Source organism: Pseudophryne corroboree, chromosome 6 (assembly GCF_028390025.1).
Source record: "Pseudophryne corroboree isolate aPseCor3 chromosome 6, aPseCor3.hap2, whole genome shotgun sequence".
In the NCBI taxonomy this organism is placed as follows: domain Eukaryota; kingdom Metazoa; phylum Chordata; class Amphibia; order Anura; family Myobatrachidae; genus Pseudophryne; species Pseudophryne corroboree.
The window spans coordinates 149,921,598-149,941,745 of record NC_086449.1 but is presented as its reverse complement, the minus strand read 5'-3'; the positions used below and the strand labels follow the sequence as shown (position 1 = coordinate 149,941,745).

Below are 20,148 nucleotides of genomic sequence, written 5' to 3'. Positions count from 1 at the left end.
CAGGACCAGGACAACAGAAAAGAAGCATAATCGAGGCAGACTCAATTAAGCGCAGAAGCTGTTGAAGCCTGTTCCAAGTGTGGCTTCTGTGTGTTACTACAGAAGACAGATTCTGCTTGCAGCCTTTGGAGACAGGAGCAGAATCTGCCTACCATAATAGCCGGTAAGCTGCACCTCATATTGAAGAATTAAATACCCAAACAATGTACAATAGAGCATAGACAGAGTAACAAAAAATAGGATTTTGGTACTTACCAGGTAAATCCTTTTCTTTGAATCCATAGGGGGCACTGGAGTACTCTTGGGATATGGACGGGCGTAGCCGAACAAAGGCACTGAATATTTAAATTTAGGACTCTCCCCCCCCTCCATATCCCCGAGTACCTCAGTGTACTCTCTCAGTGTTTTTTACTGAGCGAACAGGAACTATATAGAGAGGTTGACAATGGAGAATACCTATAACATAACGGACAACAAGAATGTTGACCCATAACCTTACTGTCAACTAAACAGTTGACACCATAACCGATAGAACTTTATAATTTGAACCAATCGGTGAAAATGTGTTACCATAAGCTCCTCTGAGCTTAATATCAATCAAGTAAAACGTGTTCACTAAGCTCCCTTGAGCTTAAAACAACCCAGGTAAAACTGCTCTGGGTGGGCGTCCAGTGCCCCTATGGATTCAAAGAAAAGGATTTACCTGGTAAGTACCAAAATCCTATTTTCTTTATCATCCACTAGGGGTCACTGGAGTACTCTTGGGACGTACCAAAGCTTCCCTCGTGGGCGGGAGAGCTGTTTGATACTTGTAACAGTAGGCAGCCCAAAGCTAGATGCTGATGGCGCCACCATTCATAACGTGTAAACGTGCACAAACGTGGTGCACATGAAGGCTATATAGCCGCGTTTTAGACGCTCCACGACCCACTGGGTCTGACATTCCCACAGAACCTGTGGGATGAGCTATTACTGACGTAGGCGATTGTAACTTAGCCTTAAAGTAAGCCTGACTTGTAGTCATTATTATTACCCAACTGGATAATGTCTGCTGAGAAACTGGCTAACCCCAGTTGGCAGTATCATAGAGAACAAACAACGTATTCATATCACGTACTGTTGACGTTCGGGACATATATAAACGCGTAATGCGTGTACCACATTCAGAATTCTAGAATGTGCTGTCCACACAGGAACCCCTATTGGTATATTGATGTGAAGAATACGAAAGCGTGATTCGTCCGAAGATCTGCTTTGTCATGAGAAAACTCAAATACGGTGGCTTGGAATACAAGGCACCCAAATATGAAAACAAAACCCTTGCCGAAGCCAAGGCTAGAAGAAAAATGTTTTCCAAAGTGAGAAACTTAATTCCCATTTGTTGAAAGGGTTCAAAATATGAAAACTGTAAGAAATCTGAACCCAACCTCAAGTCGCCTGGCGCTGTAGGTGGGATAAATAGAGTCTGAACTTTGATGACACCTTGTAGAAAGATGTGTACAGACGCAAATAGAGGCAAACGTCTTTGAAAATAAGTTTACCACACAGATACCTGCACTCTTAGTGCAGATCAACGCAGTTTTCCATCCCACCCCGTTTAACAGAATACGGGTAACTTGAAGGATGATGTTGGAAACTTCCGAGGTTTACAACCTATGTAAGCACACGAAATTTTGTAATAATGAGCTGCCTTAAGCGGCTTACTATTTCGTAACATGGTTGGTATAACCGATACTGTAATGCTCTATTTCTTAAGAGGGCGGTCTGAACCCTCACCCCGTCAACCGCAGCTGCGGTACATAGATAATAGGTACATAGGTAACTATGGGTAAAAGAACGCTCCCTGATGTAACAGGTTGGACGTATTATGAGCGGGCAAGATCGTGTGCAAGTATTCCTTGAAAATGCGAGAAGCAAACTTCTCCGAAACCCATGAGATACCACCAGTATGACTGTGACGAACTGTCTTATGATCCGTTTTGGCAACGGAGAGAGCAGCGGAAAATGGGGATTTTTGTTTACTTACCGTAAAATCTCTTTCTCTGAGTCCATCTGGGGGACGCTGCGCCGTTACTTGTGGGTTAGAGGTGTGTGGTAGTGGAGATTGGCACAGAACTATCAAAAGCTGACTCCTCCCCCCTCTAACCCCTCCCATCTCCTTCCTGCTCAGCCCTGATCAGTTAACGTTTAGCCAAGCCAAAGGAGATAGACCAGAATAAAAAATTAACCAATTAAACCAGACAAACTATGGGAGGGATCGCAGCGTCCCCCAGATGGACTCAGAGAAAGAGATTTTACGGTAAGTAAACAAAAATCCCCATTTCTCTGTCCTCCATCTGGGGGACGCTGCGCCGTTACTTGTGGGATTTCCCAAAGCAAGCTAATGAGAGGAGGGAGACGTTGACGGCATAGCCGTCTGTAAAATACGACGCCCAACAGAGGCAGTCTCCAAACTAAAAGTATGAAACCGGTAAAACTTTGTGAACGTATGGACTGACGACCAGGTCGCCGCCCTGCATAGTTGCTCAACAGATGCACCACCGCGAACAGCCCAAGACGCTCCAACTGCTCTAGTCGAATGAGCCTTAATTGAGTCAGGAACCGAAACGCTTGAGGACACGTAAGCCTGTCTGATGGCCGAAGTTATCCAACGGGCCACAGTGTTCTTAGAGGCAGGCCAACCTCGTTTGGGAGCATCAATCAATACCAGCAAGGAATCCGTACGACGGAAAGCCTCCGTGCGAGACAAATAAATACGTAAGGCCCGAACAACATCCAAGAGAGCCAAATGGGAATCCTCCCCCTGAGAAGATGACGGATTAAAAGCTGGAAGAACGATGTCCTGATTTAAATGGAATGCTGAAACAACCTTTGGAAGAAATGAAGGCTTTGTCCGCAGCACCACCCGATTTTCATGAAACACTAACAAGGGTGGCCTGCAAGAAAGAGCCGCCAACTCAGACACTCGTCTAGCTGAGGCAATTGCCAACAGAAAAACAACTTTTTGTGTTAGATAACGTAGTTCCACAGATTCTAGAGGTTCAAATGGAGACTTTTGAAGAGCCTTAAGTACCAAGTTTAAATCCCAGGGAGGAATCGGAGGAACAAAAGGTGGTTGAATTCGAAGTACTCCCTGCAGGAATGTTTGAACCTCTGGAATGATTGCTAATTTCTTTTGAAAAAGGACCGACAAGGCCGAAACCTGACCCTTCAGGGAAGAAAGTTTTAAACCCTTGTCAAGACCCTCCTGGAGAAAGGAGAGCAGGCGAGGAAGTCTAAACAAATGCGGAGTCAAGTTCCTTTTCTCGCACCAAGCAATGTAAATACGCCATACTCTATGGTAAATGCCAGAAGTCACCGGCTTTCTAGCCCGAATCATTGTCTGAACAACCGCACGAGAAAGGCCCTTTGCCTTCAGAATGTTGGATTCAAGAACCAAGCCGTCAAAGCCAGCCGATTTAAATCTGGGTGGCGACAAGGTCCCTGAAGCAGAAGATCTGGTCGCAGAGGGAGGCGAAAGGGGTCTCCGACGACCATGCTGTTTAGAAGAGTGTACCACTGTCGGCGTGGCCAATCCGGAGCCACCAGAATTATTGCAAGGCCTTCTCGCCGAATGCGTTGGAGTAGACGTGGGAGCAGTGGAATTGGTGGGAACACGTAACCCAGCTGAAATTGCCACGGAGCTGTTAGTGCATCGATCAGAAATGCTTGAGGATCCTGAGTTCTTGATCCGTAAACCGGAAGTTTTTTGTTGAGCCGTGACGCCATCAGGTCTAATTCTGGCACTCCCCAGCGATCCACTAGAGAAAGAAACACTTCCTGGTGAAGTTCCCACTCTCCCGGATGAATCGTGTGACGACTCAAAAAGTCTGCTTCCCAGTTTTCGACTCCCGGAATGTGAATGGCTGAAATCACGGGAATCCAACGCTCCGCCCACGTGAGAATCTGAGCAACCTCTCTCATTGCGGACCAGCTGCGAGTTCCTCCCTGTTTGTTGATGTAAGCCACTGCCGTGGCATTGTCGGATTGCACCCGAACTGGATGGCCCTGCACCATGGTCTGAATCCGAATGAGAGCATACCGGATCGCTCTCAATTCCAGAATGTTGATTTGTAGTTTTGACTCTTGATTGCTCCAGCGCCCCTGTAAATGATGAGTCTGGAACACTGCTCCCCAACCGCTGAGGCTTGCGTCCGTGGTTACCATCATCCAAGACCAGACCGTGAACGGCGCACCCTTCCTCAGATTGTGACTGTGAAGCCACCAGTAGAGCGACTGACGAGTTCTTATCGACAAGCGTATCAACTGCAGTTCGAGGCGCGAATCCGTCCGAGTCCAACAGTGGAGAATCTGAGCTTGAAGAGGTCGGGCGTGGAATCTGGCGTATGGAACTGCCTCGAATGAGGCTACCATCTTGCCCAGTACCTGCATGCATCTGAGGACTGATACTGCCGGCAATTTTAACAAGGTTCTGATTCTGGCTTGTAAGTCCTGAATCTTGTCTGTAGGAAGAAACACCTTCTGGCTGTTGGTGTCGAATAGAAGACCCAGAAAAACCATTTTCTGTGACGGGAGTAGAGATGACTTTGGAAAATTGATTATCCACCCGAAAGACTGTAGAGTCTCTATCGTTAGACGCAGGTTCTGAGTGAGAATCTCCGGTGACGGGGCCTTGATCAACAGGTCGTCCAAGTATGGAGTGATGTTGACCCCTTTGCAACGGAGAACTGCGACGACATGACCCAGGACCTTCGTAAACACCCGGGGAGCCGTAGAAAGACCAAAGGGAAGGGCCCGAAACTGAAAATGCCACGGACCTACTGCAAATCTCAGAAGTGATTGATGTCCTGTCCAAATTGGAACATGTAGGTATGCGTCCTTTATATCTATTGAAGCCAAATATTCCCCTGGCTCCATGGCTGCGATAATGGAGCGAATGGATTCCATCCTGAATTTCTGGGATGAAAGGTACGGATTGAGGGCTTTTAGATTTAGAATGGGTCGAAACGAACCGTCCGGCTTGTCTACGAGAAAAAGACCCGAGTAAAAGCCCCGACCTCTCTGAGGAGCTGGGACCGGAAGGATTACTCCATTTTGTAATAGTTTTGCTGTTGCCTGAAGGAGAGCCTGACGTCTGGAGGGGTCGTCTGGGAGAGGCGTCACAATTAGTCGGGCTGGGACTGCTTCTTCGAAATCCAACATATATCCTCTGGAAATGACCCCTATTACCCACCGATCCGGTTTCGATAGGAGCCACACTTCCCTGAAGTGAAGTAAACGAGCCCCAACCTGTATTGATCCCTCCAGAGGGCCCGAAGCGTCATGCCTCAGGCTTGTCGGCAGGCTTACTGGACGGTCTGCGAGTAGCCTGAGCTCCTCTACCTCTGAATGATCCCCTTCGTGGAAATCTGGAGAAGGGTCGAAAGGACTGGAAATTACCTCTGCCCTGCGTACGAAAGGACCGAAATCTTGTAGGCTTTGGTTTGTTTGGAGCAGACGGAAGGAAAGGGCTCTTTCCCCCCGTAGTATCTGAAATAATTTTCTTTAACTCTGATCCAAAAAGAAATTCGCCTTCAAAAGGGACTGCCGTCAAGGTCTGCTTTGAGTCCGAATCAGCATTCCAAACCCTAAGCCAAAGAGATCGTCTTGCGGATACTGTTAAGGCAGAAACACGGGACTGTAGCGCCACCGAATCCAATAATGCTTCACCCACGTAAGTAAGGGCCTCAGAAATCTGTTCTGCTAATTGAATGGCCTCCGACGGATCGTCTGACTGCATCCCAGATACAACCTGTGCAAGCCACTCATCAACGGCTTTAAGCACCCAGGCACTCGCCAGAACTGGACGGAGAGAAACACCTGATAAGGAAAACATAGATTTTAGTAATGCTTCTATCTTCCTATCGGTAGAGTCTTTTAAAGTCGCAGACTGTACTGACGGAATAACCGTAGCTTTTGCTAAATGCGAAATAGGGGCGTCTACCTTTGGGGCGGTTTCCCAAATTGTTGTATCCTCTTCTGTAAAAGGATATAGAAACTTTAACTTTTTAGGCGCCTGGAAACGGGAATCCGGTTTTAGCCAGGGTTCTTTTAAAATATCCGCAAAGTGCGAGTAAGAAGGGAACGCAGTAACCTGTCTCTTCTGTCGTTTAAAGAAAGAGGAAGAAGTCTCGGCTACTGCCTCATCCTGAATATTAAGGGTCTGACGAATGGCTTCTATTAGTAGCCTAACACCTGAATTAGTAGATAAATCCTCATCTTCCCAAGCCGAATTTTCGTCCCCTTCAGGATCTACCTCCCCTTCTTCCAATGGAGATGTCAGAGTATCCAACTCCTCTCCTGGAAATGCAATAGCGGGTAACGGCTGCGTTCGCTTAGAAGCCGCCGAACTACTGGCCGAACTTACAAATTTATTTACAGACTGAGTCAAATCAGTGAGACATTTTCCCATATTCTGGGCCCACAGCGGTTCCACCTGAGTCTGGGCCAAAGCTGCTTCCGACCTTGACTGACGCAAATCTGAAATTGCGTCCACCATGGCCTTGACCCAAGGGGGCATTGACTGATCTGTGGATGTGCCCTGCTGATCTGCCGCTGGTGCACCAGAGCATGATGTACAGAGGGTCCCTGCGTCAGCACTCCCCTTAGCCAGCTTTGTGCCACATTGTGAACATGAGAAATAAACCACTGAGGTTGTTTTTCCCTTAGTAGGTTTCTCTGGCTTGCTGGTCATCTTTACTCTGGTGAACTATGTCCCCCAAGTTGTGTTAAAAAATATCTGAGATTCAACCCACTAGACTTGCTCTTTGTTAATATGCTGCTCTAGCCACCAGACTAGAGGAGACACTGTGATCCCCCTCCCCCCCTTTTATACTTGCGGTTTTTATCCCCCTGTGTATGTAATCCTCCTCCGTAGCACAGCGTCCCCTGTGTGCAGGCAGAGAAGATGGCGCCGTGACCAGCCGTGCGCGGGCAGAGCTGAGCGGGAAGACGGCTCTGCCCGCCTGACGTCATTCTCATCTCGTCAAAAACCGGAAGTTCGGCTCCCGTGCGCCGCTACACAGAGCGGTTGTCACGGCAGCCAAGTAACGGTCCAGGGAGTGAATAACACCCTCCCGGACCTAACACAGTCCTCCACCTCACATTTCACCCCAGATCAGCCTCCGTGCTGTCTGTGGGTGATCGCGCGCTCGGGGGGGGGGGGGGGGGGAGGGAGGGGAGGAGGAGTTTGGTAGTCCCAATAAATTCACCATTAATAATAGGAAATAGGGACATTAATAATAGGAAATAGGGACAGCCCAATACTGTCAATGACAGATTGTGGCTGTCCAGTACCTGATGCTGCTGTCTTCTCTCTTTCTCTCTCTGAAGGCCCCAGTGACCGAAGGTATAGTGGCCTCCCTGCAGCAGTCTGGAATGGGATACTAACCCCTTCCACTGTTATACCTGTCACCTGTAAACAGGGACTAGGTATTTGTGAAAGAAGAAATAATAAAAAAAAAAAATTCCTAAAGAGAAATCAAAACTGTGTCTGTACTCCACAGGCACAAAACTAAAACTGATCAGGGCTGAGCAGGAAGGAGATGGGAGGGGTTAGAGGGGGGAGGAGTCAGCTTTTGATAGTTCTGTGCCAATCTCCACTACCACACACCTCTAACCCACAAGTAACGGCGCAGCGTCCCCCAGATGGAGGACAGAGAAATGGTGGAGCCAGATACACGATGCTGAATGACCACATGAATGTGAGAGACTCCACCGCCACTGCCCTTGTGATCTGTTTTGTACACATACTGAGCTTTTCTAATTGTGGCGAGATGCCATCATGTATACTTGAGGGTAACCCCCTTCTGTGGACTCACATATGAAACACCTCTGGATTTAATGTCCAGTTTTCAGGATCCAAATCCTGACGGGTGAGATCATCTGTCTAACAGATGTCCACTCACGGAATGATCTCTTGACATTTTCACATAATGGTGTTCTGAGCCATTGAGGATTTGAGTTACCTGCCGCATTGCCATGCGGCTTCTTGGTTCTCACTGGTTGTTGTGTATGCAACTGCCGTTGCCTTGTTTGACTGCTTAAGGCCAGCGTGAGCCAGGCATCAAAAAATTACATGAAACTCACGGTTGTTCCTCTCCACGGAAATCTTTAGTAAAAGGCGAAAGATTTATTCGTTCTGAAGAGAAACCAGAGTATATCCCTGGTCAGACTGAAAGCGAAACATGTATTGCATTGTAAAATGCACAGAGTTCTAGGACATTTATCGACAGCAATCTGTCGTGTTTTAGAACCTTTGTCGCTGATTTTAACTACAAATCCTGACCCTCTGCGACTGTCGTCCAGAGTATATGCACCCTTGTCCCTCTGTGGGAAACGCGAGTGAAGGGTGGCGAACTAAATTGAAAACACATCTTTATTCTTAATAGGTGAATACACCAATGTACCGCTAGTGTGCGTGTTTTGCACTAATTACTAGATGTACATTTGTTCTTGCTGGTGTAGTAGGTAAAAGTCTTTGATTTACCGTATTTATAATCTTACCTAGGAATTGACATCGTTTAGACGGAATTAGATGCGTTTGTTTTCGAACTTGATCTGCTACCGCAGTATACCTTAGTAGCGCAAGTTAGAGGAACTTTGTTGAGACAGAGTTCTTATGTGAGATGAGCTATCATCCCAACATCACTTTGGTAAATACCCGAAGCGATAAGCAACGGTAGACATGAAATGGTTAATGGTTGTGGCGATTTGCAAACGCTAGAACCTGTGATGAACAAACCGGACTGGGTAAATACGCATTGTGAAGATCAAATGCAATTATGCAATTTTGTGGCTCCAATAAGCAAATACTAACCGCAGAAAATCCATTTTCTAACTGTAGTAAATGACTTGCTGATTGATATTGCGACGGAGCTGTTTGGTTTTGCTCAAACAGAGGGGAATAAGTAACTCTGACTCTGTTGGCGTACTACTGCCTGGTTTATAAACCAGCAAAGACTAAATGACAACCTGCCAAACCGTTCGACAGAGGCAGTTTTGTACTTTAAGCTGTAAATAGCTGAGACATGTATGAGTTGAAGTCATGAAACCTCGCAAATGTAACATGTAAAGACGCGCTTCCACAATTGTAAAAGAGGTCATCAAACCACTGGCTTGCTGACTGTAACGTCCTGTCGTTACAAGGCGTGACTGTTTCTTATAAAGGGATAAAACGCCGTTACAAGTATACTGTATGCGTTAATGGCTGAATATCATAAAGGGATAAAATGCCGTTACAAGTATATCAAATTTAGGAGCAAACAAGCTCTGGCCTTGTCGCGCTTAACTAGCGACAATGAAAATAACCGGCGTTAGCAGAAGCTTTACAGATATACTCTGCAGCTTCTTTTACCAGTGATCGTCATTGTTTCATACATAGATTCTAGTGACCCAAATGTATCCTGGGTTTTTATAATGTTTGACAGAAACGCATCTACCAATGGCGGATCGCGTCCTTTTGGAAACGATTATGTATGGTTGTCCAAAACCCCGCACTATCTGAGTGCTGGACTAATGTACCCTTCTCACTTGTAGTTATCGGTGTGAGATTTGACATAGAATCGTGCATTAAATGATAAGACCAGTGAAATAAACACTCTGGTACCCAAAAGGAAATTGGCCCTTTGGAAAGACTGTCTTTTGTTAGAGCTGGCGGAGTCATTCCGAGACTCCGATTACCGCTCTTTTAATTTTGAATTGCCAATGTTAACATAGGTTTTTTAAAAGTATTTTAGTCTGCACTAGAGCCTTATTCGCTATGTAGACAGACACCAAAATAGGCAACAGACAGACACTTGCACGACTTAATGAAGTGATTATATGGCATATATATATATATATGTTATTGCTGAACAGCATATTTATATGAAACTCATGGTTGTTTCTCTCTACGGAAATCTTTAGGAAAAACGAAAGATTTTTTTTTTTTTTTTTTTTTCCCATATGAAGAGAAACTAAAGTATTCTTTATGTGAAAAGCAGTTCACATGGGCATATGAAACCCGAACCAAATTCCTACTAACACCCCTGCGCCTCTGGTGGCTTAGAGATGTAGGGCAGGAATGTTCTAGAATTATCCTGAACTAAAAATTCCCACTAACACCCCTGCGCCTCCTTGTGGAGTAAAGGTGTATGGCCGGAATGTTCAGGAATTATAAGCTGGAAAAACAGCAATGATTAAAATGGCCCTCATGCTTTCACTGAAAATCACAGTACAGGCAGTGTTAATATAGGCTTAATAGCCTTTTATACAGTTAATATAGGCTTAATAGCCTATATGTTATTATACAGTAAATACATACACTTAGTTAACCTCCAGTTACTATAAACCCTGCCTGCAGTGAATGTATTATATTGCAGCCTTAACAGAAAACCTTAGGTTATGATAGCCTTATCATTAACTGCTTAACAAACTGAACAGCCTTTTTGTTAACCCATGCAGCCTTTCTATATCTGCTGCTATGGGCATTTACTCCCCCCTCACCCCCCCTGCAGCTGCGCTGCTTGTGAGGTAACTTCTACCCCATGTTACCTGCAGCGGACTGGAGCGGGTGCAGGGAGAGCAGGAGAGCGCCGGGGAGCCGGCCGGAAGATCGTGCGGCGTCTTCAGACCGCAGTGACCGGATATCAGCGGCGTCGCTGGCTCTCTGCAGAGTAGCTGGCTCGGGCGGCGCTTTGTACAGCGGTGGCCGGGTACCAGCGTTGGGAGAGCGGCCGGCGTCTGTGATTGACGTGCGGCCGCTCGGAGCTGTAGAGTGGCTGGCTTGATCAGTGCTGGGAGAGCGGCCGGCGTCTGTGATTGACGTGCGGCCGCTCGGAGCTGTGCTTCCACAATTGTAATCCCCTAGCTGTACAGCGGTGTCCGGGTATTAGCGATGGGAGAGCGGCCGCCGTCTGTGATTGACGTGCGGCCGCTCGGAGCTGTGTCCTCGCTGTGTATCAGTGCTGGGAGAGCGGCCGGCGTCTGTGATTGACGTGCGGCCGCTCTGCTGCTAGATCGCGCGTAATTCAGCGGGGCACGTGTATGAGCGGCGCTGTAATCAGCTGTGGTCAACAGAAAAGAAACACTTTCCCCACACTGCAGGGCGGCAGCGTGAGCTGACCGCCCTGACACCCCACCATACCTTGTGCTGCAAGCTCCGTCCAGCTTGTGACGGGGCTTCTCATGCTGGCTGTGACGGGGCTTCTGTCTGTAAGCTCTGTCCAGCTTGTAAGCTTATTCCTGGCTGTGACGGAGCTTCTTCTGTAAGCTCCGTGCAGCCTGCAGGAGACAGCTGCCTGTGGCTGTGAGGGTGCTCTTTGTGAGGACCGACACGCCATGCGCTGCCTTGCAGCGCCTGTGGCTGTGAGGGTGCTCTTTGTGAGGACCGACACGCCATACGCTGCCTTGCAGCGGCACCATCCCGGACCCCTGTTTTTCAAGAAACTGGGGAAGGGAAGTGTAAATAAAAAGTAAAATGAAAAATAAAATCTCAAATGTGGGCTCTTCCCACAAGCCGATGTTCGTGCTGTGAGCACCGAAAAAACACTGGGAGAGTACACTGAGGTACTCGGGGATATGGAGGGGGGGGAGAGTCCTAAATTTAAATATTCAGTGCCTTTGTTCGGCTACGCCCGTCCATATCCCAAGAGTACTCCAGTGACCCCTAGTGGATGATAAAGAAATAAACATGTAAATAGTAACAACACCTCACACACTAGACAATGCTCTTGATTAGCTAAGATCCAGTTCATCAAGCTTGTTGGGAAAGTGCTCTTAGCTTGGAGAAAAGTAGAAAAGCTTTGTCCATAACTAACCAGCGTCCTACGCCTTTTTATGACCTTGGTTGAAGTTTCTACAGACTAAAGAACAGCAGACACTGGGTCCCATCCACCAGGAGGAAACACTCACTCATCATACGATGCTGTCTTAGTATTTTAATGAAGTCGAACGTGTTGAATCCCAGCAGCAGCACCAACTGGTTTTCACATTCACGGTCATCGCCTGCAGTCTGGGGGAAGAGAGAGAACATGAACACAAGCTTTATACAGTAAACCCCCGGTATATGTAATGCTCACTACTGTGAGCTCTGCAGGGTTTCAGCAAGTGCTTATTAGTTTAAGAAAACACAGCATCATTATCACATCCTACGAATACAAACACTTCTGTCTGCTAAAGAAAAAAGTCTCTTCACAGCATATAGAAAAAGGTAGAAAGAAAAAAAATAAAAAATAAAATAAAAAAAGTTATTGGAAGTGGGCATCTATTATTATACACATTTAGGAGACACCTGCATCTAAAACGGGATGTAGTTACGAGACTGGCGTTCGGGATCCCTGCATTCAGCATACCAAGGATCCCAAACGCCAAAATGCAGACAGGCGGTCTAGTGCTATTCCCATTTGTGGGCGTCCATGACAACCATAGAGTGGGAATAGAACCTGAGGGGAGCATGGCGTTCGCGATCCCGGCGTCGGTATGCTGACCGCCGTGATCTTGAACGCTGGTCTTGCATACCCGATGCTCTAAAACCAGTGGTCGGAAGTAATGAAGCCCGAGTTTGGCAGCCATGCGGGACGCTGGCCAGAATCGGACTTTTTTTAAAGGAGAAATCACTTACAAGGCATCGTTTTGAATGTAGGTGATTGCCCCTTTAAAAAAAAGTCAGTTTGGCTGCATCCCAGACGGCCCCCGAACTTGGGCGTCATTACATCAGGCCCCAGACGTCTAACTCCACCATACACTGAGCAAGAACAAGTGTAAATTTTATGCACATGTACACATTTAACGCACACATGAAATGGTAAGTGACAGCGCTTTCTAGAAATACACTGTAGCGTAGCATTTCGTATGCAGATACAGCCGCACTCACACACGCAGAATATAGGCATGTCGTGTTATCATTTTAATCAGTAAATCCCATTTCGCACAATTTTACAGGAAGAAGTTCCACGAAAAGACGCTCTGCGATACCAAGTCATGCCATGGCATGGTGTGATCAGAAGGGATGTTTAACGTGCATGGAGGATAGATGTAAGAGGACACATCTGTGTAGCACCATGATCAGTGATATGCTCAGAAATAGATGGCTGGAAGAATACACACCTTTAAGATTTCGAGAACCTCATCAGCCTTCTTCTGCGACACAATAGCATCATCATAAAATCTGCTAAGCTGTCTTTGCAGCCAGAAAGCATCGATGTCTCGTGGGTGAAGATCTTTCTTCTTAGAACTCATGAGCTCTCCAGACGTCACCAGCTGAGGGATAAATAGGGGAACATCAGTGATATAACATGTACCGGTAGTCAGTCAGTAACACTCTTGCGGCGTAACTTACATTGGCAGAGAGTGTGCCACGCACAACAGCTTCATCTCCATCCATGTCATCATCAGAGGCCTCGTCTCTCACCTCTCCGTATATGTCTTCATCACCCACCTGAGGTTCAGGAAAGATTCATACATCATCAACAACAAAACACAATGGAAATTTACCGTATAAAGCTTCCTAGGTAACTCACCTCTTCATCAGATTCAAACTGCACGTTGACTCCATAAGTCTCATCTATATTATCATCTGCAGCAAAAATAAACCACATAGAAAATTAATAAAAACATGGCAGGGACATTTTAAATGGTAGTTTTAACAAAACAATGTTACATCCAGTCTCAGGGTTTAACCAGGGTTAAATGATTCCCAATTAGGCTGAAACCACTGCTCGTCCAGCCAGTATCATCGTTTGATCTGGTCAAACTGGACAAGATGTGGACGTTTGTCTCTTGGGTAAAGTGGTTCCTTCCAGCTTTAGTGCAGTCTGTATCCAACTAATAATTTGGTTCCTAGATCTCGGACAGACTGGTAAAAGGTCTCTGATAAATGCACTGAGTGCATGCTCTTAGCTCTCCCTCTCCTGTTGTGGTGGCCGTGGTGGTTGAGAATTGTGAGTACAGGGGGCAGCCAGCTCCAGGTACTGATAGGAATAAGGGAACAGGGCACAGGCTGGGAGAAGAAGAGAGGCTGTGTGTCAGGCAGCCAGTGAGAGCTGGGAGGGAGTGGGTCTCCCTCTCTCTACTACGCCTGTGCCAGACCGGGATAGAAGATTATATAATAGATATAATTGCATTCATTACATTTCAGTGTAAGGAAAGCAAAGAAAACAAAAAGCATACGTAACTTGTCTGTGGCATCAGAGATTTTGGTGAGAATGCAGAAAGATAACCGCAATTCGAGAGGGATACGGTCGTTAGGTCGACACAGCTTGGGTCGACCACTGAAGGTCGACATGGTCATTAGGTCGACATGGTCATTAGGTCGACATGAGTTTAACTTTTTCTTCATTTTTTGGATTTTTTATACTTAAACATCCACGTGGACTACGATTGGGAATAGTAACCTGTGCCGAGCGAAGCGGTAGCAGAGTGAGGCACCTTGCCCGAAGCATGGCGAGCCATGCGAGGGGACACGTTGCACTAATTGGGGTTCCCCGTCACTTAACGAAGAAAACGCCAAAACCAGTCAAAAAACCCATGTCAACCTTTTGACATGTCGACCTAGTACATGTCAACCTAATGACCATGTCGACCCAAGTTGTGTCTATCCAACGACCCATACTCATTCAGGAAGTCACTTTACAAGGTGTTATATTCTAAGGGGACCTACACACGGTGCGATATTTCTACCGATATGGACTATATAGTCCATGCCAGTGGAAAACACAGTGCACATCGCACCGTATGTAAACACCTTGCGATGCCGATGTGCGGTCCCGCAGGCTCAGCATCGCAAGGAAATATAGTGGGTGCAGGCAGGATCGATACGGACTATTTCGGAGGTTCATTCCTCCAGCGTAAATACAGTCAGTATCGGCCGACGCATGTTGCGGCACAGTGTGTATGCAACATAATGGCACAGATGCATTAAGCCTGGAGAAGTGATAAAGCAGTGATAAGTGCAAGGTGACACTTAACTGTAAATTTACATACTGGAGCTGATTGGCTGATGCGTTATCACCTTGCCCGAAGGCTTAATACATCTGCCCCCATGTTTCTAAGCTCCAAAACAGAAACTAGTATATTAGGAATCTCAGGCTGCAATGGGTCAGTTTATAGCCACTGACTGGTTACAGCTTCTGCCCTACTTAATTAGGTGCTGCAATCACTGTATCTGGCTGCCAGCTCTGGGTACAGATGTTACAGTGCTGGGAGCGGGATACGGTAATTAGGTCGACCACTATTTGTCAACATGCATTATGTCGACATGGGAAAAGGTAGACCTGCTTTTTTCACATTTTTTTGTACTTTTTCATACTTTACGATCCACGTGGACTACGACTGGGAATAGTAACCTGTGCCGAGCTCAGCGGTAGCGGAGTGAGGCACCTTGCCCGAAGGCAAGCCATGCGAGGGGACACTGTGCACTAACTGGGGTTCCCCGTCACTTTACGAAGAAAACACCCCCCCAAATAAAATAAAATAAAAAAAAAACTCATGCCAACCTTTTTCATGTCAACCTAATGACCATGTCGACCTAATGACCCATACCACCTGGGAGAAAGCAGAAGCATAATCTGCTAGTTGGGGCAAAGGGAGACGTCTTAAGGCACACACTAGGCGATACGATCCATGAGCAACATCGCCTAGTGTTTTCCCTACTCTTCCGGGCGGCTGATGTAGTGTGTACACTATATCGTTCAGTGACATCACCCACCCAGAGAGAGCTTTGGGTGGGTTGTGTGAAATGTGAAAAATAAAGCAGCCAGTATTTACCCTGCACAGAAACAATAAAACACACCCAAATCTAACTCTCTCTGCACATGTTATATCTGCCTCCCCGCCCCCCCTGCAGTGCACATGGTTTTGACCATTAGCTAACAAATTTGCTGCTGCGATCAGATCTAAATTAGGCCCCATGTCCCTTTAATGGGGATTAATTAAGTGTCAGTAAGTATAAGGGGGGGTGGGGGTGGGGTTCAATTAGAGGATTTGCCCTATTCAGCAGGAGCAAAAGGGGGGAAGACACGCGGGCTGATGAGGGGAGAGCAGCGGCTATATAGCTGCTACTGTAGTGCTGCCCTCCCCCGTCAGCCCGCGGCTCTCCCGTCTCCCCTCCCGCATCTCAATTCAACTTTTTTTAAAGTCGAATTGACAATGCATTGAATAGCCCAGGTCGGATCCATTGGCGACAAATGAATGTTGGACTAGATCCGACTTCAATTGAATATACCCCTTAACATCTTATGTCAGTATTTTGATGCAGGTTCCGTCATATGGTTCTTAATTACAATAATATATATTTAATGATCTCCAATTGTAAAATAATTCTGTATTGTAGTGGTACCATTGAAATACATATATATTTTATTATCAGATTGTATTATCTCTTCACAAACATTAGGAAAATGGATGCGATAGATTTATATATAGTGTGTTACATATATAGGATTAACCACTGTCACATCATCCAATTATACAGTAGTTCCCCAAGCGCATTAAAATTAGTGTGCTTTCTGACATCAGTATACATGAAATGTCCATATTTATAGGGGATGCATTCATGTGACAAGCCGCTCAGGAAGCCGGCGGTCACCATGCCGACCCAGGGATCCAGAGCAATCAAACGCCCGACAGTCAGGGGCTATTCCCACTTGGGGGTGTCCACGACACCCATAGAGTGGGAATAGAACCTGGGCGAGCGCTGCGAGCCTATAAGTCAGCTGTGTAGCGAGCAAAGCGAGCCTGCAAGGGGCTCTGTAGAACTTACCCTACCCGCACCGGCATTCTGCAGTCGGGATCCTTGGGGTGGTATGCTGACCTCCAGTATCCCGACCGCCAGTCTTGCAACCCAAGCCATTTGCAGGTATAATCAGCATAGAAGTAGTCAGCTATATTGTATAATCTGATGCACTATTTTTCAGCTGAACTGCACTACATATGCGGCTGGCTACTCATGAATATATAGAAACATAATTATTTAAGCATGCATTTGATCAGATATGGTAGCGGCCATAACGCCGACACGCGTTTCATATAAACTTTTTCACAGGCAAACCCGACTGTCCCGACCAGAGAGGCTTTAATGATACCCACGAGCCTATCCTAACAACTCTCCAACGTCATATAATCTTAGGAGCCAGTCACGCGTCTCAAGCCTCAAACTAGCAAGAACCGTTTAACCATTTTGGCCAGGCATTACCAACTTTATTAACCAAGTATTACTTATTTGTATAAGATTTACCAGTAATCCCTCTGAACCAACCTTGACCAAGCTCTACTTTAAGATGTAGATTTACTAAAGCTTCTAAAAATGATAAGTGGTGGTATTGCCAATAGCAACCAATTAGGTTCTGTGCATCGTTTTTTTAGGATGCAATAGAGAAATGACAGACACAATCTGATTGATTGGGTGCTACTGAAGGATAGGTTAAATGCAACTATGGTTGTTGCTATGTCTGTGGAAATTTAGCATTGCATCAAATGCTGAATAATTACCTTATTATGCTGCCACAAGCGCTGCCTGTATATTATAACCGGTCACAGTCATCCTGTTATGTTAGCAGAGTCAATCTTATTCCACCAAGGGCTACACAAACACAATATGCAGCTGATACCAGTGACATGAATCACATTTACAGAAAGTTGAAGATAAACCCTTCATAGACATACAAGGCCAGATTCAATAATACATGAGGAGCTTTGCAACGTTTGCACATAACAGCAGTTACAGTAAGGAGTTACATGCCCATGGCACCTCCATATGCCCATGGCACCTCCATATGCCCATGGCACCTCCATGGAATGTGAGCAGAACCACAAAGCTGATCTGACAGTACCTCACGTGTAATTGAATCGGTCCAATGTTATTGTTTTTCTTTAAAGGCAGTCCAGCAACAAACAAACATACATACATATATACGTACGTACGCTGATCTCTCACCCCAATAAATTTAATTGCAGAACTGATTTGCCCATTACGTACCAATCTCTGGAGATGGATTTCTTATCAATGCCATACTCACCCATATTTTGAATTTCCTTGTCCCCTCCGTAATCAGTGATTTTTTTACCCAGGTTCACCAGTACATGGTATCGCGTATCATCGGTCTGTCCCAAGAGCTGATCAACTTCCCTTCTTCTCTCCTTATCTCGCAATTTATCATTCTTTAACACCGCCAGAACCTCATCAGCTGCACCACACAGGATATCTCTTGGCTGGCAGGACACAATAAGGACAAGAAATCTTTAGAGTCTGGAATACAATCTATTCCCAGCTCACACAAGTGTAATGATATAGATTATATACATATATGCATATACACATTCATTTTAATTGCAGAGGGGGGCAGTAGACAGACATTCAAAAGAATGCATTATGGACGTAATGAACAGACTAAATGGCTGGAATCACTGACAGAACTTCACAGTTAACGACAAAGTTTTGTTTACCTTTGATTTATTTTAATTGCGCTGTCCATTTTTTTCTTCATATGTTTTTATTGAATCCCCTACAAAGCATATACAGCACCTATACCTGTATGATAACTAGAACAGGGATGTTCCTAAACTGGAGGAACTACAAGTTTTAGCATGCCTAACATGCTGGAATTAGTAGTTTGAATAATTAGCCACAGTTTGCCCAATTCCCATATTAGATTTTATATAAATATAAAAGCAATAAGTTTTTTTTTTGTTTTTCATTTTAATTTTAACTAGAGGTTTAATTATTAATAGTGGCCTGATTTCACACTCACAGCTCCAGCAGAGCCTTCATCTAAAACAACAGTCCTTAACCTTTGTACACAGCTATGTTCAGGTATATGCAATGAATATGTTCTGTAATGGCAAGGTGGAGGAACATTGAGGTGATAATTAAACATGGCGGAAAAGCAGTGTCCTAGGGACCTGTACCCTATGTATCACAGTAGGAAACTAAGGGCCTAATTCAGATCTGATTGCAGCAGCAAATTTGTTAGCTAATGGGCAAAACCATGTGCACTGCGGGGGTGGGGGGGGAGGGGGGGCGATGTAACAGTATGTGCAGAGAGAGTTAGATTTGGGTGGGTTATTTTGTGTCTGTGCAGGGTAAATCTAGAGATGTGCGGGTTCGGATTTAACGCCAGTTCGGTTTAATCCGGATTTTTTTCTATTGGCTATCCAAAACACGTGACATCCGTGAGCCAATAAGATGCCGTTTTGAGAACCGAGTAAATCCGAGTAAAACCGAACCCGCTCATCTCTAGAAATACTGGCAGATTATTTTTTTTACACTGCAATTCAGATTTCAGTTTGAACACACACCACCCAAATCTCTCCCTGCACGTGTTATATCTGCTCCCCAGCAGTCTACATGGTGTTGTCCATTAGCTAACAAATTTGCTGCTGCGATCAGATCTGAATAAGGACCTAAGTACAGTGATCTGATCAATGGTGTTTCCTGCATTAAAGAAGTTATGTGATTTTATAGAAATTATTTCTGACACAGCGCCCTGGATGTCACAACTTGCAATTATAACCTCAGCTTATGATAAAGTGTTTATTCAAAATGAAAAAGTAAAAAATAAATAATCACTAATGTTAAGTGTTTCCCTGTAACTATTAGAGCATAGCATGTTTTATTGTCAATTTTAAATTTTTCTAAAATTGTGACATATGTACAATTTATTCTATTTGTGTGCAGTTTTTTTTAAACTTGTTTATAGCACATTTAGTGATTTTATACACAACAGTGCTTAAATGTTTTATTGCATCGCAATTCTATTCATTAAAAAGGTTTTACTTTGCTAATGTTGGGTGTGCCGTTAATGCAAATTGACTGCCAGGGGGAGAATGATTGACAACCACTCTAAAACAAAAAAGAGCAACTTTGTTTAAGTGCTGCTGTAAGAATAGAAAGACAGATTAACTTGCATTAGGAACTAGAGAGCGAAAATGCAGATGGAGAGATAATGGTTTGTTAGCAAACCAAAAAAGCTGTTGGGCAAAACCATGTGCACTGCGGGAAGGGGGGGGGGGGGGGGGAAGACGTCAGATGTACCATGTACAGAGGGAGTTAGATTTGGGTGGGGTGTGTTCAAACTGAAATCTAAATTGCAGTGTAAAAATAAAGCAGCCAGTATTTACCCTGCACAGAAACTA

The 20,148-nt window shown here is 45.4% G+C and overlaps 1 protein-coding gene and 1 non-coding gene across 2 annotated transcripts in view; both read right to left on the bottom strand.

Annotated features, from left to right (window-relative positions):
- Positions 1 to 20,148, bottom strand: part of SNRNP200 (small nuclear ribonucleoprotein U5 subunit 200) — a 122,674-nt gene that overhangs the window by 98,261 nt on the left and 4,265 nt on the right. The window contains exons 4-8 of the mRNA XM_063932018.1: positions 18,033 to 18,225; positions 13,539 to 13,594; positions 13,358 to 13,456; positions 13,126 to 13,278; positions 11,932 to 12,031 (exon numbers count right to left, since the gene is read on the bottom strand). Coding sequence (XP_063788088.1) covers positions 11,932 to 12,031; positions 13,126 to 13,278; positions 13,358 to 13,456; positions 13,539 to 13,594; positions 18,033 to 18,225 — 601 coding nt within the window. The remainder of the gene's footprint in view (positions 1 to 11,931; positions 12,032 to 13,125; positions 13,279 to 13,357; positions 13,457 to 13,538; positions 13,595 to 18,032; positions 18,226 to 20,148) is intronic.
- On the bottom strand, positions 8,085 to 8,199 carry LOC134938660 (U5 spliceosomal RNA). The gene has a single exon (XR_010181174.1). It is a non-coding gene; the product is annotated as a U5 spliceosomal RNA (small nuclear RNA).